The sequence below is a fragment of the Molothrus ater genome, chromosome 1 (genome assembly GCF_012460135.2).
Source record: "Molothrus ater isolate BHLD 08-10-18 breed brown headed cowbird chromosome 1, BPBGC_Mater_1.1, whole genome shotgun sequence".
NCBI lineage: Eukaryota > Metazoa > Chordata > Aves > Passeriformes > Icteridae > Molothrus > Molothrus ater.
In genome coordinates this window covers 83,739,129-83,756,316 of record NC_050478.2, presented here as the reverse complement: position 1 = coordinate 83,756,316, position 17,188 = coordinate 83,739,129, and the positions used below count along the sequence as shown (strand labels likewise).

The 17,188-nt window shown below is 37.8% G+C and overlaps 1 protein-coding gene across 1 annotated transcript in view; it reads left to right on the top strand.

The window, feature by feature from the left end:
* DDC (dopa decarboxylase) overlaps positions 1–16,243 on the top strand; it is a 63,026-nt gene extending 46,783 nt beyond the window's left edge. Inside the window, 4 exon segments of the mRNA XM_054517259.1 lie at positions 1,330–1,349; positions 2,104–2,202; positions 8,758–8,859; positions 12,338–16,243. Of these exon segments, the coding sequence (XP_054373234.1) occupies positions 1,330–1,349; positions 2,104–2,202; positions 8,758–8,859; positions 12,338–12,553 (437 nt within the window). The 3' untranslated portion in view covers positions 12,554–16,243.
* The last annotated feature ends 945 nt before the right edge of the window (positions 16,244–17,188 follow it).

The following is a 17,188-nucleotide window of genomic DNA, read 5'->3' as shown; positions in this document are numbered from 1 at the left end:
ACAATGCAGAAGAATGTGAATGTTATCAATTTTCCTCGTTACCAAGCAGAGACAACCACATTCATTTCCAGAAGACCAGAAACAGGTTGATGATTGTTGGTTGTTTTGTGGATTTGAAGTATTTTACCACCTGGAAACCAACATAGTGACAGGTTAAAGAACCTAATGTCCTTCTGTTCCAGGGAAAGAAGGACCATGTTTTTTCCAGTGTTTTGGCTGCAAATGAGAGAACATTGGCAAGAGATCTTGTAACACAGAAAAAAGTTGTTTGTTTTTTTCCCCTAGAAATATAAAGGCTGAAAATTATGTAAATGGCATATACTGGTCAAATTCAGAAGCTACAGTTCAACCTTCCAGTTAACATTTTAACAATTCCAGGAACATTTAGCATTTTCCCAAGGAATCCAAGTACATACTCTCCTATGAAGCTTATACTCCAATGCAGAGAAATAAAGCAGAATAAGTTAAGCAGATGCTTTCTAGAGAAGTGCTTTAAACATTACACCAGTTTAATGTCTCTTACTGGCTTAAAGCAAGTAACTGACTGTATTCAGGTTTACTTTACTGTGAAATCAGTTGAATTCCTTGATTCAAAGAAAGGCAGGTGAATCCTGACACTGTGTGCTTACATAAAAGGACAGCTGATAATGCCCTCTGCTTGCCTTCCTGGACTACTTTGTGGCTTAGTCCATCTGTGTAAGGGACTTTCATTCCATCAAAAGAAAAACCATAAAAAATTGCAGAATACTATTCTCCAAGCAGGAACATGTCGAATTCTGAGTCAATTTTTCAAGTCACTTACTAGATATCCTGAAGAATTAGCAACAAATATATGCATGAGTATAAAAGGTGGATTATTTTAAAGAGTGTTACCAGTTCACTAGGGTAAAGGCAAAGACATTTCACAGCAGAGAATGAGTTATGAGGTGAGTCTGGGGATTCTGCAAACTGTTTAAACCAAAATTAATAATAGCTATTTTATCTACTGCTTGTTTTCCCTACAGGAAGAAAAGAAACATAATATTTGATCTGTCATCTCCATAGTATCTGCAGTATACAGAAAGGAAAATAGTGTTTCTTCTGTAAACTGTTTGTTAGTGGCATATTTTGACTAGCTAAAGAACAAAGGTTATTGCAAGCACCTTCATTTAAGATGCCTCCAAGTACCCAGCTAGATATTTAGTGCTCCTGTTGACACTGATGATGCAGAGGTTTGCAGCAGATGTAAAGCATAGCTAAAATACAGCTTTTTCAATAACATTAGAATGATTGAAGTCTTTGGCTGTTGTGATGATGATGCAATGTGAACATTTTTTCTTTAACTTCCAGGTCTTGTAACAGACTATCGGGTAAGTACACATCAATGTAATAATTAATACTATTACTTGTATGTTCTTTTATTGTTCGGACTTTATGTTCCATTACTACCATAAAATTCCAAACTTTATGTTTCTTTACCAGAAGGATGCAGCTCACTAAATTTTTTAACAAACAGAAATTTGGGTGTTTTTTTTGTTTTTTGAAAAAAAAATGTTTAAAGGCAGAAATTGTCTTGCATGTGCAATACCTTTAGATTTAGGCAGTACAAAGAAATTTTCTAAAGTTGTGGGTTTGGTGGTTTTTTGTTTTTCTTTTTGACATAGCGAATAACACTATTTTAAAAAAATTAAAAGCATCTCTATTTTAATCTTTTACCATGGAAACACCGTTGTTTTGAAATGGAAAATGTGCCTGTCTTTGTAGATGCTAGCCCCACAACTTTAAACGAGCCAATGTACATGAGTTTCTCAGATACTTGTTTTTCTAAAGCATTTGAGGAGAATTCAGGATGCACAAAGAAAATTTGATTTGCCTCATGACCCTTCTGTTCTGACTCCAACCTCCTTTGCCAATTTTAATTTGAAAATTTTGAGTATTAAATGGCATTAATAAACAGGGATTAATAAACCAGGAATAGATATTTCTTCTATTATTTGATCCACCTCCAGCACCTGCCCATAGGATGTGGCAATGTGGGTCACTTCAAAACCATGGCAGAGCATACTTTGTGCTGTGTCACTGCAGTGGTGGCCTCTGACACGGGCTCTTCTCTCTGGGTTGCAGCACTGGCAAATCCCCCTGGGCAGGAGGTTCCGCTCCCTGAAGCTCTGGTTCGTGCTGAGGATGTACGGGGTCAAGGGGCTGCAGGAGCACATCCGCAAGGTGACTGGGAATTTCCTTCTTTGGTTCTATGGTGGGATGGCAAGGGAAAGTGAGCTGGCTGCCTGGCTGCTCTCCATGATTTCTGTACACATCAGAAAGCACAGGAAACAGTTTGGGGCACCTCAGTTCAACAAGGGTGCTGCTCATTTGCCCCATGTAAGGTCACCATTTCGTATCATGGCCGGAGCAAAGGTGCCATTCATTTTGTGGAAAATGAAAATCATTTTCTTTAGGAAAGAAACATCTCAGAATTTGGATCTTCTACAGTATGGTACCACAGTTCCCTCTCAAATTAAGCCAGAGCACATAGATGGTTTTACACATGGATATTTATTACTTCTTTATTTTATTAATATGCATGCATTTATAGGATTTTTTATTTTGATTAAGGAATACAGTGACTTATTTGGCATGTCTACCTCTGCTGTTGCTTTTTTTCCTGTCTAAAATATATTTTGTTAAAAAAAGAATGTGTACAATTTACAGTCTGTTGATACTGTTATAAGTGCTAAGTTTATTCTTGATGAAAAAAGGAGGGTTTTTTAATCACTAAAAAACACATGTGGCACCCATCTAAATTATATCTATACTTCCTCTGTAGCAGTAAAGTCAAATTCAAGCATACCTTTCCATCTTTATGGAGTTCAGGGAAACCTCTAGTGAGGGGAGATCCATGACTTGGCTCTAAATATTTACAAAAATATCCATTAGCTAAGGGCCTAGCCTAGCATACCAAATTCCTTGCAGACATACATTCCTTTCAGTTTTGGTACTAAACAGAAGAATTCCTAAGAAAAGCTTTGGAAGACTCATATCAATTGCATGGCCTTTTGTCAGGCTTGTTTCCACAGGTCAGTATTTACAGTCAAAAAATTCCCTTTTCCCCTGTTTCCCACATATCTTCCTGCCTGTCCTGCCAAAAGCTGCTTGTCTTCATAGAATCATAGCTGAGGACCAAGCATTGATATTTTCTGTGACAGGAATTCAGTTCAGGAAGGGTAAGCAAATGAATCTTTTCTTAAAGAAATTGACTCCAAAGTAAAGCCCTTGTATGTTTCCTCATTTGTAAGGGTGGTTCAGACAGCTAAGATTTCCAAGGGCTTGTTGAAATGAGTGTGTTTGGTTTATATTTCTAAGGACTAAATTTTTCTTCATTACAGATATAAAAATAACTTATGAAAAGACAAGAGGGATAATTAGGTGAAGAATTTTTCTCACTGTATACATCTTGAAATTGGAACCATAAAATTAATTTCTCCTCTTACCTCCTTACCCACTCCTAATGAATGCTGGTTCAGTGGGTTCTAAAGCATCTTAAAATAAACCTAATTTATATCTCCAGCAAGCCTCTGTTGAACTTAAATTTCAAAAAATAACTGCATTTCATTTGTTCCATAGCAGAATTTAAGGTATCTCTTGTGAGTTTTCAGATATTTTGATAAAATTATATCACTAGCTGGAAAATAAAAATTAAAAATGTGTTTCTTATCTTGTATTTTTTCCCATCTTCTCAGAAATTATCATGAGCTCCAGGTAGATTGTGATGACTTTTCTTTTGGTAGAGTAGTAATGAAGTAGCTAAACCAGCCTGACATTGGTTTAAATTTTCAAACCTATAGACAAGTTTCCAAATGAAAAAATAATTTGGAATTTAGCTTCACTTGTTAGCTGAATTTTAACATTGCTCATCCCCATGCCTGGCCTTGAGAAGCTGTTTTCTTTTAAACATGTTGTAGCATCTTGCAAATAACAGTTTTTATATTCCCACTGCCAGCCAAGGCAATTGCAGGCAGTTCCTGCTCCTGGGCTGGTACTGTCTCCTGTGTACTTGGGACTTGTAGCTGGGTTTTAAGGGAAGTTCTGTACATGCCAGAATTATTTCTGAAGCTGCATCTGATGATTTGGAGATGCATTTGAGTGGGTGATAGAGTGGACATAGGTGGAACGAGAAGAGACCTAGGGACAGTGACAAAGGCAGGTATTGCAACCTTCCAGTGGAGAACTCCAGAGGGCTGGAGCTGGGGAAGCAGGAAGAACTGCTCTCTCTGTCTCTTGTGTTATTGAGGAGTTGCCCCAAGGAAAGGGTAACAGAGTCGGGCAGAAGAGTGGGTGTTTGAAGCTGCTCCTTGGGCTGGAATCTGGGAAAGGAGGTGCCTAGGTTTGCTCCTAAGTCATGGAAAACTCTAGGAAGATCTGTGCAGTGTTTATAGGTTTCTAGTTAGGCTTCTTTTGTGCAGCCTGATGTTACTTACAAAGGGATTTGAGATTTTCAAGAGCGATGAGCCTCTGACATGATATAGAGGGAAAAAGCACTGTAGATCCTTAAGAACCCACCCTATTTGTTGTGTGGTAGCAAGTTTCTGTGTGGGAGACCAAAGATGTCTGTAACCATCTCTTCAAACACCTTTTTTTCTTGATGTAAACTGTCACAAAAATTATTTTTACCCTCCTTTTATTGGTATATTTTAAGGAATATATGTTTGCTGTGTTTGCAGCTTTAAGGTCTACATCAAAATGACCAGATAACCACTGCAACTTGGCACTTGCTTGAGGAGGGCATTTAGGAAGTAAAATATTCCCAGGAGATGAGAATGTGTGACTTGGATTAAGATTCAGTAACTTTTTTTTTTGCCAAACATTCCAGTTATGCACTCTTTTCACACACAGCATGTCATATTAATCTATTGCAAAGTATAGGTTTTAAAGCAGTGGTAAAGGGGAGGATAGTCATCTTTGAAGGATGTGGAGAGAGACAAATACAAATTTTGGATTTAAGTCCTAAAGCCACAGAGTAGATGTAAAAAGAGGGCAAACTCAACAACAACAGTCTTCTGGACTGATGCCAACCACTCAGAGTCTGTATAAATGTGAAATCCAAACTGCTCATTTGCAAATGGCTCATTTGCAAACTGCTTGACCATCTCTTTATTATTCCTTTGTTCCTTGTTCCTCTCAAGGGAATCCTCCTTAGGACCAGAAGTAATCAGTGTACTGAGGATAATGAATGCCATTAAAAATTAACAGTAAAGTCCAAGAAACTGGATCTGTAAAGAACAGCAATACTAGAGATTGAACTGCAGAGTGGCACAGTCCAAGTGGCTGTTAAGAAGACTCTTGTGACAGCATTTCCCTTCAGTGTAGTGGGATGCAGGCTAAGGCAAGCAAAGAAGTGAAATTAATAGGAGAAAAAGTATGAAGTGATCAAGACTAGGGCAGTATGTTTATCTGCATACACACAGTAGTGTACTCTGATGCTTCAGAGACGCTCCCTGCAATCAAAAGCTATTTTAGCTTTTGAAGGCATTGCTCAAAAATTATAATTCAGTTTGAACACTTCAATGCAGAAGCATTTAAATTTAAATTTAAATTTATATTCATAATTATAGTTATTTACTCACAGACATACATAGGAAAATACAGATTTTTTTAAATAGGGACCACATCTTAGTGCCTCGCAAGTTTTCTGCTCCTATTACTGATTATGTAAGACATTTCCCTTAATCCAGAATAACCAAATTAATTAGATCCCTTGTTTCCTTTCTCACTCTTCTGGAGAAGAGCAAAGGTTACGTACCTGAGATAATACTGACACATAAGAAGCCTCTTTATTTCAAGCTAAATTGCACTGCAAAGACTGGGGCTGTTATTCTGTTCCTACATACCTAGATACTTAGGACACAAACACAGTCCGTGTGATTCCACTCTGAGAACGCACCTGATGGAGGGATTGCTCAAATGGTAATTTTAGAAACAGTATATGAGTTGGTTTGCTTATGTCCACACTTCTGTTAAATCAAATAATAGCTCTAATAAAATAATTTTGAAAAGTTAAATAATATTTGAATGCCAACTTCAAGTTAATGGTGCTAGGGACACAGCTTGACCACAGATGTCAAAATCAAAAGCACTTGGAAGATTAAGACATCCATAGGTCAGGCTTGGTATGTACACATTCAGCAGAAAACTGAGAACAGCCTGTCGTCTTTTACTTCTCCTTCTTTCCTATTCTGAGTTTCAGGGCTGGCAGTTTTATTTTCACAGTGTACCTGCCTGTTTTGAAAAGCTGAAGCACTAAAGCCACACGTGTCCTCCTGTGAATTATTGCTGTGCTCACATCCAGAGCGTGGGTACAGCTTTTGGACTTAGAGAGGCACGTGTGACACCTGAATGCCCTGCAGTTTCACAGAACTTGAACTTCCAGGCTTAATAATATTTAACTTCCAGGCTTAATAATATTTAACTTTACTGCTGCAGCAATCTCTGTAAGAGCAATTCAGAATAACAGCTTACAGTTCAAAGGTGCAGGGCCTTGGGTAACTGTATTTATGCAAAGCTATACACGTGAAACTCCAGTTAAATCTCCTCTTTCTCTTATCCAATTCAGTAAAATCTAAAACGCTTGGTGCCCCCCAGTGTCTTTACCAATTATTGCTGTTTGTTAAGACTAGCTGTGAATTTAAGTATTTGCATCCAGACATGAATGCAAAATAGCTCCAGAATTTTGGTTTGTGACTTACTTAAAAATTTTCTATTTTCCCTTGCTTTTATTTCTTTCAAATTCCTGAAAAATCATTTAGTTCAAGAAGTGGACATAAGTACCTACTATAAAATGCACAGCTTGGGTCTGGAGTTTTCTAGCACAAACTTCTCACAGTAAGCCAAATCTTAAATGTTTGCTTTATTCAATTTTCATCTGGATAAATTTTGATGAAATTCAGCTGGTGATTACATTCAGCTGGACAGTTGTAAAATGCTTATCTCATTGAACATGATTTGTTTTATGGCTTTGTTTTCCAAGACATGCTACATGCAGTGCAGAATTTTGTGGAGCCGTGTAAAAGACGGTTGGTTAAAGCTATAGAACATGAGGATAGGAGGAGACAGTAAAAGACCATTACAACTCCTGTGCCTATTCCACATACGTTTTTCATGCACTTATTATGCATACAAGTATCTGCATGTATGCAGATAGTTCTGGTTGGATTTCACAGCAGTAAATTCATGCTCTGTGTATTAGCAGAACATTCAAATGCCTTGGAAGGGATTGAGGATTTATTGGTCTCATTCCTGACTCAAAGAGCTTTCAGGCTAATTTTAGAGGGAGATGATAAATGGGTGTAACAAACAGCAAAGCAGAAATGGTAACAACTGGATGGTTACATAGGGTACCAGTAAGCCCAGTATGAAGGTTTTGAAGAAATATTTTGATTCACTTTAAACTATGCTTTTCTATGTCAAGAAATAAAAAACCACCAGAAAGCTATGATTAAGATTGCAAAATGTGTTGGCTTTTTTTCTTTTTTTCCCCCTTTTCTGTAGTTTCTGTTTTGCCTCGTCCTTTTGAAAGAAGTTACTGTGAGATGATACATTCCACATTTAACCTTGACCCAAAGTAATATGTTTCATTTTTGTTTAATAGCCGTCCTTGAACTTACAAAAAGTCAAAGTGCAAAAGCATGGGCTTAGTTGTTTATTTTTGTAAAATTATTTGCAATCCTAAATATATAAAAGCTAAAAAATCTTTAAACATGACTTTTAGGTGTTTCAGGTAATTTTTGGTATAGACTGGCTATTGCATGAAGACAGATTATAATTAAAATGGCAGGTTTCTGTTGTTGCCTTACCTTTTTTGGTTGGTAGTTTGGTTGTATTTTTTGGCTTTTTCTAGAATAGTGAACACTAAGCTAATGATATAGCCAGTAGGAGGGGGACTGGATAGGGTACTGTAGATATCTGATGAGGATATGTGTTGGTTTTTTAAAGTGCTTTTAAATTATTTTTCTCTTTGAAAGAAAGCAAAGAAAAACATTGTATGAGTATGCAAGTATCACTGACTAATGATAAGACTTCCCAGCTGATTTTTAGTATGTCTGTTGGTTTTTTCCTATTTATTTGAATTTTGGTTTCATCTGCTTCAAAATAATTGCTCTAGCTTGGTGCCCAGCGTCATCCTTTTTTCCCTCAGTAACTTCTGAACAGGTTTGCTGAGATTTGCTGTGCATTTTCTTCATTATACTGCCATCAACTTTTTTTCAACTGAACCTGAGCACCCAGGTCAGAATAGTGAGCAAATTCTCCCTTTCTTCACAGATTTCTCATATTAAGTGGGCTATTCTAAAAAGTGTATCTTCCCAGCTCAATTTTCACTGAAATTGTGACAATTTTCCCCCTGTATATCTGTGCACTTCCCCCTTTCCCTCTAATGACTTCTGGATTCTTTAGCCATTCCCACCCTAAACTAACAGTGGTATAAAACCTAAAGGAGAATTATTAAAATTATTTACTCTTCATGTGGTATCATATCAAATTGTGCTGAAGTGTCTCAAGAAGTAGACCAGCACTGCCTAAGACAGACTGAGATCCTAATACAGCAATGGCTCCATATGGTCTCTGGGAGTCATAAACGGGATGGAAGTTAACACAAACAGATGGCAATATGTGAATATTATCACACAGCAGCAGAAGGAACAGAGCAAAGGAATGGAAAATACTTCAGCACACCTTTTCTCTTGGTGAATCAAATGTATTCAGTGTAGATACTCTTTCTCTTCTCAGCACATTAGGCTGTCACATCAGTTTGAACACTTAGTCCTTCAGGATGAAAGGTTTGAGATCTGTGCCGAGGTTGTTTTGGGACTGGTCTGCTTCCGGCTGAAGGTAAGGCAGCTAAAATCTCCTATTTTTTCTCTTGTCGTTTATGGCAACACCAGAACCTGCAGCTGAATACAGTCTTTGTAGTTCATTATTTTTTAAGGAAAGTAAAGCGAGTTTGTTTAGAATAAAGCAGATGGAAGAAAAAAGCTTTAGACAATTTTGTTAAAATTGAATCAAAAGCTTAAGAGAAATTAAAGCATATTAAAGTATGGAAACATACAGTCAAGGCAAACAAATGTTTAAACTAGTCATATAAAATGACTTACATTCTATGTGTGAGTAGCTTTGATAAAGATGACTGTTTTAGTATATTTCCCTAGACTGCTGAATATGGTGAGTGTGTATTACTTGTTTCTTGTCAAGTTAATTTCTTATGTGCATATATTTAATATTCAGTTTTATTTTAAAAATACTAAGATAAAAATCAAAGCACTAAACACTTTTCTTTAAAGACTGTTTTTTCATCTATAAAATTTGATGGTAAAACTGAGAAAATTGAAGTAAGATGAGTTTAGAACAGGTTACATAGGAGGCCAGCTTTCCTGGTCTGCTTTTTATTGCTGAACATGATCCTTTTGCCCTGTTTGGCCTTTTATTCCCCAAAATCTCTCAAAGTGCCAAGTTCATTGATGTGGAGACCTTGCCCAACAGAAATTAGAAAATTCATTCTGTACTTAGAAAATGAAAGCTGCAGTAGTTGGGAGAGCTCATTTGTTTCAATCAGCCATTAAAAGGGGATCAGTGTCTCAGTTTAGGTAAAGAAGTAATTTTCTAGAAGAGCTTGCAGCTAAAGCCTCTGCAGAGGACTGGATTGTAACACTGGATCTGACCACCAAGCAACAATAACAACAACAGCACTAGTGTTTTCTAGTTAACATGATACCTAAATGAGCTTTTCGCTTTTGTGAAGGCTTCCAACCACATCTTTTCTCCTTCTGGGTAGTTTATTTTTAACAAATTCTTTTCTCAGTCATTCAGTTGCCCCAGTTACCTGAGTTTGATGCAAAAGGCTGAAGAAGCTAACAAGTAAATAATAAAGTAATGGTGAGTTCATCTGGAACAGGAAAATGGTTTTGTTTGAAGTTAAAATGTTTAAATCAAAATTTAAAAAGACCCTGTTTTTAAGGGATCAGACATATTACAGATGTAGTTTTTTCAGTCAATGGAAACATGAATATAATCTCTTTCCTAACAATAACATTTAAAAGATGTTGCGGGATAGATTCTGTGGCTTTTATTGCTCAATAACAAAATGTTGGTTGCAGTCTGCTCTCTCACATGGAACAAGCAAACACTAGTTTTGCAGATCCAGACACAGCTGTTAGTCAGTGCTCTACATTTACTTTGAAGGAACAGTTCTGGTGAAATAGAGCATAGCAACACAGGAATTGTTACTTTTGATCAGACCAGTAGCTCATCTACATCTGTTCTCCTGTCCCTCATGATTCAGAGGAAGAAATTGCATCTAAAGGGAAAGACAATTTTACAATAGGAGGTAAATATTGGACCTTTAGCAAAGAAACCTTTGGACAAGTTGTAGAATAAAGGCCTGATTCCACTGAAAACCAGTGTTAAAAGAGCAGTGTTGATCCAAAAAATGAAAAAAAAAAGCCTAGCAAGCTTTCAAATTAGGAGGTTTCTATAGCTATTTTAACAGCTTTATTTGCTGTTTATATCACTCCTTCAAAAGTCTTTCTGCCATTTTTATAATTCATAAAATCATATAATTCATACAATTCATACATCTTAGAAGCAGGATATTTGTAACTTTTATGTAGTTGCAGTAGGATTAAGGGTCAGGGGACTTGAACTATATAACACTGCACATCTGTAAAAGTATGATTTTTTTTTTTCTTACTTCCTTTGTTCTGGAGAAGCCCTTCTAAATTTTTTTGCTTAGCTGTAACTTTTAATTTTTTGCCTTTCACACTGTTGAGCAAATGGACTAATTACCTATGACTTTCATATTATAATTATTTCATCAAATATGTCATGCCAAAGGGTTAGTTTTAGGCCTCCTTGTCATGACTGCAGATGAATACAAGTCAAGCTAGTAATTTCTCCAAGGGGGTGAGAATGCTGTCTTCTTGAAGCTCACAGACTCAATCAAAGCTGCCTTCTCAAAGCTCTGGGAGAGGATTAGTCACTACCAACTTCAATTTGACATGACACCTGAGTGCCACAGCAGCCCTAAGGTGGAGCTGTGAGAGTAGAACAGAAGAAAGATAAATTAATCTTTCTCCCTCCTCCTGCCAACTTAACATCATGTAACTGCTTGTATTGCCTGAAAGTCAGCGCTGTGCATTTGATATTAAAAGCGAGGACTGTCATTTTAATAATGCATTGCTTTTGATAAGAAAGCAGAACATCATTGTCAGCAGTGACTGACCTGTAATAGCTGGGGACTTACAAAACACCAAAGGTGGTCCATTTTCTTAGTTAGGAGCATTTCAGTCACATAAATATCTCCTAGAAGAGTAAGGCTAAGCCATGAATTTTAGGACTTCACACCAAATTCATCATAACTTGTGCTAAGACAGAACAAAGTTTTGACATGGGTTCAACTCTTAATTCTTAATATGATCTAAAAATGTGAGAATGATACATTTATCCTTGCTGCCAGTAGGAAACTGTCTGCCTTATGCTTTGGCTTTATATGGAAAAGGCTAAGCAGGAAAGTCACAATTGGATTTCAGAGAAGGTGTTTTCTGGTCAGGATGTTTTCAAGAAGACCAATGCTGCCACAGTAACACAACTGCTGCTGAACAGAGGGATTTGTCCATTTGCAACTCTTTTTCCACAGACTGTGTTCAGTAAGGGGGCACTGCAGTAAAAATGCAGATGCTCCCAGAATCTCTCACAATTGTGTGTTGCCACCAGTGTAACAGATGGAGTAAAGGTTGCACAGTACCTAAGATACTTCCTCTGAGGGCTTCTGTGGTGGGTAACTCCTATAGAATTGAGGCAAATACTTTTTTAGGGTTTCCACTGATTATATGAAACCTCCTTACACCAGGGATATATTATCTTAAAAAATTTTTAATTAAGGGTAAGATTTTATATTCAAAAGAATCTTTCACAGCAGCCATGCTTAAGTGAGGAAAGTTAGTAAGCTCACTGCAAAACTTCCTGCCATGTTTGTTTGATTAGATCCAAGAAGAGTGTAATAACACAGATACAATAAAGAAAGTTTTTAACATAGCTCATGACCTCAGGTCATAAAAACGCAGCCAGCTATCACAAATGCCCCAGTGTGAGTACTGCTTCTAAACTGAAAGTAATCCCTAAATCTCTTTGTGGCCCAAAACTTCTCTCTTACATCATCATCTTTTTGTGATCCTTTGATGGCAAAGCACTGAGAGATGAGAAGGTGTCTGCTTGTTACTGGTGCTACTTGAGCTTGGCTGCTTGGTGGGATTTACATTTTCCAGAATTGTTTCTGAAATTCATTGCCATATTCATTGAATTACAATGATTTCAGGGCTCAAATGAACTAAATGAGGCACTTCTAAAAAGCATAAATGATGCCAAGAAGATCCATCTGGTCCCGTGCCACCTGCGAGAGAAGTTTGTGCTACGTTTTGCTATTTGTTCCCGCACAGTGGAATCCACCCACATCAAGTTTGCCTGGCAGCACATCTCACAGCTGGCAACTGATCTTCTGAAAACATGGGAGCAAAACCACCACCAGCAGTAACAGCAGTGAAGTATAAGTGGAGATGAGGTAATTAACTGGCTTTCTCTGTGTTGCCAAGTTTTATTTTAGGTGCAGGTGGGAAAGTCAAACTATGAAGGAAGAAAGTACAAAACCTGTTGTTATATAGCCCAGCTGCAGTAGCAAAATCCTTGCCAGCAAGTTGAGTTGTAACCATACCCATTCCTTCTCTGTACTGTAGTTTCATCTTGCCTGTTTCCAGGATGCACATAGCCAAGGAGAACTGAGCTGTCATTTGTTACCAGTTTGTAGTCAAGAGCATTTGTTCAACCAAGTAATGGAAATGGAAGGGTTGCTGCTCCCTCCATTGTCCCCATTCACCTCTAGCACACCCCCCCTTTCTTCAAAGAGCACTTATAACCAATTAATTTAACATTACTATGACTGCAGGAAGAACCCAAGTTGGGGAAGTTTAGTTCAGGTTCTAAATATGTTGGTATCTGAATAGGCATGCACAAATGTTGCCAGGATTTGGGGCTCTATCGTGTCATGATACACTTGCTGCAGAGATTTTGTAAATGAACAAAGGACAAAGGACCTTCAAGACTTCCTTCACTGCATAGCCAGACTTAGGAGAATGAGCATTAACTGATTACTAATCATCCTTCTGGCAGGTTTTCTATTTTCCCCTAAATAGAAAGGGGTTTGCTTTTAAAATTGCAGTTTTGTCAAATTCCAGCAAATAGGTTATGCTGGCTATTGGTTTCCAGACTGATCATTCATAATGAGGTCCCTGAAAAGCTCCTCCTAAAGAGTTTTGCCAAAAGCTATGTGCTACCTGGTATTCTGTATTTTTAATCAAGGTATTATCAGCAGTGATTACTTGAAAATAGTCTGCAAGATATGTTCTGAAAAACTGAGTTGTGATTTGTTTTTATGGCTACCATTTTGATTACTTCATGGTGTAATAAATCTTTGACAAAATGTGCTAAGAAATGTGACGTCAAAAATATCACTCTTAGTTTCTCAAATTAGCTAGCAATTGAGAAAGCAAGTGACAATAAAAATGGGGAGTAAGAGAACAAACCCCTCAAATCAGCTTTGGTACCCCCATCAGTGGTTTTCTTACATTAAGAGTGATGAATGGAAAATGAAAATACTGGAAAACCTCTTTCTGAAAAAGTCAAATCACATATATTTGACACAAACCATTGATACATCATCCTGTCAAATGCAGGCACAGTAAAGACCTAAAATGAAAGTTAGAGGTGAAAGTCAGAACAATATCAAATCATAAAGTACTTTTGCCATTTTAAAAACATAAATTACAGACAATTATTGCTGTGTAAATAAGAACGACATAAGTAGCTGCTCCAAGAAAAATAATATGTAGGATTCATTTCTACATTTGCATTTCAATCTGCCTTTTAATGCTCACATTAACTTCTACAGCCTCTTAAGCAATGTGCACAACTATTCAGCTTTCCTCCTCCATCCCTTTCAAACATACTTGCTACTGTTGGGAAGTTGCAAGTAGACCAGGGAAAATGGATCAGGACAGTTAATTGGGCACATGGTCTGCTCCTACCTGTCTTGCCTTATCTCTCACTTCTGGGGTGCAAACTGGGAAGGATAGCTATTTCCATAAGGAACTGATTTCCCAGATAACAGATGGAGAAAGGGATAACCAATGAATTTGATAAAACCCAGTAACACTTGAGTAGGTGACTGACACAAGACACTACTGTCAGCTACAGTGTCAGAAATTTTGATAGCATCATTCACTTCAGCAGAACCAGCATGAAACTCAGCTTTTCTGTGGTAGCACAATGCAGTGGATTGGTAGACTGAAGAGAGTGGAAAATGCTGGCAGTTATTCTCTTTCTCTGCTACTATTTTTTTTTAAACAACCTTATTCAGATCTCATGACCTGGAAAACAATGTTCATCCCTAACATGTATTTTCCACACTGATACAATTTTACAACTTTTACATTATGAAAACTCTAGAATCTTGAAGCCAAAGAATTACATGTTCTCAGCGAGACAGACCAGGATTTTGTATGTGAAATATATAACCAGAACTGTCCAGGAAAAAAAAAAATCAGATTTGGATCAAAGCTATCACAGAGTAAATCCAGGATAATTCCACTGAAATGAAATGGAGTTGTTCTGGGCTTAGATGACTATAATTGAAATTAAAAATCTGACTAATAAGTATTGGAAAAGAAAGGCCTAACGTAAGGCACTCCTAAACTGAACATAAGAAGATTCTGCTGGAAATCTGCTCCATGGAAACCAGAGCACAGATGAATGATGCCTGTGTGAGCCTCAAATTGCTGTGAAACTGGGATGCAGGCAGGATGCACACCCAAACCTAGGAGAGGTAAAATGTGCCCAACAGCCCAGAATTAGACACAGATCCCTTTGGAAATTTGTGGAAAAATACTGCCAAAACTGACATTCAATTCAACATTTTTCAGTATCTCGATATCAGTTTTAGAAGTGGCTGTTTTACAGATACAGAAACTCCTGTTGGTAAAGAATTTAAGATAAATGGCTAATTTAAACTATAGATGGAGTAAAAGTTAATTTTTGGGGTTTTTTTAAGAAGTGACATTAGTAAATCTGTCTGATAAACAGCAGTGATGAGACTCACGGAATTACATTTCCCCCTCTCTAGCCCAGTACCGAAACCTGAAGTTCAGGTTCTGGTTTTCCTGAAATTCTAGAATGATCCAAATATGTAAGCAGTGAAGGCCTTCATAGTATTCAGTCTCTCATACCTTCTTTTCTCCAAGTGGTAATTCCTTCTTAGACTATTAACATTAGGTCATCTGAAAAGAAAATATGGGCTGTGTAATCAACTTGAGAAGAAGCATTGAAGGAACAGTTTAAAAAAGATCATAACTGCTGTTTCTGTTCTGTAGCTTTGCAACGTGTCTGTAAGTGAGAAACACTGTATTTATGAATAGTTAACGTTAGCCTGGATTTATTGTGCCTTGTGTGCAAAAGCTAATATATCCTGTGCCTGTGATGAATACTGTTTGATATTAAAAGTAATTAGAAAATCCCAGAACTGTACTTTAGTAGAATATCCACATCTCCAGGGAGACTGCAGCTTTTAGAGAAGGAGGGAAAAACCTGATTTTTACTTTCAGGAACCTCAATTTATTTTTTTTAAATTAGCAGAGTACAGTACTTACATTCTTAATGACAGATTATATTTTATTACTGATGGTGAAATAATGAAAATGTATGTATTTATGAAAGTATTGGTAATATATTATACTCTGAACTGCATTATAATTATTAAATTTTTAATTTTTTCTTGCATTTACATACAAGATTCTGCTCATGGCTGTTTTGTTGTTGAAGTACTACTCACCACCATATGTGATGAGTAGTAATCACATTGAAGTTGCCTTACAACAGCAGTCTGAACCTTGAGATGCAAAAGTTTGAATTGCTCAAAGAGAGAAGCAAATGAGAAATAAAACTAAGGATCCTGAAGACCAGGGTGGTTGGTGAGGGCAGGTTAAATAACCATCAATGGATAATATCTGTATAGTATATGTAGCGTTTGTATGTTCTAAGTGGAAAATAATCAGAAGTCTAATGCTCTAATTATGATTTGTGAGCTGTTGACTCCCTTTAAAATCTGTACCCAAAACCTCCTGAACACACATATAGGTTTTAATTTGCAATATAAATAAACCAAAACAAAACTACAGCTATTGTCTCTTTGTACCTAACTAAGCTTTTCTCGTCTCATTCATGCCAGAAGCGCTGTAAGAGGCCCAACTTCCCCACCCTAATCAAGTCAGTGCCCTGATTTTCACCACCAAGGACTTTTTTTCAATGTGTCCTTCAAATTACTTTGCAAATGGGAGTTGGCAAATTTTCCTGCAGGAAGTTTCCTCCTCAGCAACAGGAGTCTGAAAAATACCTGGCCATATCCAGAAGGGCCAGTGCCGACCCTTCTGCCAAGTTCTGCACAGGGCTGCAGCTGGATCTGCCACTGGAGCCACCTGCCCAGCTTCACCTTTGGTTTGTAGTTCCAGCGACATCCAGTAGGACAGGGGAGGGGCCCATGACATCAGTCCTGCCTGGCTACAGTCCCCAAGGCTGCTGTGCTCCCTGCCTCTGTGCAGGGAAATCAGGCATGCCTTGGGGGAAATTTGATGGCAGCAGCGTCACATGCTATTTAAATGTTAGCCCAGCTGGGTCTGAGATGATAGCTTGCACACCAGCACAGACACTTTAATGTGCTGTCTGCACTGATGGCATAACAAGCCTGATGTATAACAAAAACCTGACAGTAACTGCAGGAAAGGTTCCTCACGGGAAATAAAATGTTCACCCACACAGAAGCGTCTCTGTTAATACCAGAGGTGTAACTGCAGCTTAGAGTGCTCATTTGCATCTAGATTGATGTGCTAATTTGAACGTGGGTTGGTGTGAGCCACATGGGGACTCCACCACCACATTCAGTTCGCGGGATACTTCCACGTGGACCACCATCTTTGCCCTGTATAAGAGAGCGTCATTCACCTTGTCCTTGTCAGAGCTGTTCTCCCAAAAAGGGCTGTGCAGCACCTGTTGCGAATTTCAGCGTCCGTTCTGACACTGCTGTGGTGGCTGTGGTGGCCCCGCAGCTGGTGCCGCAGGGGTGGAG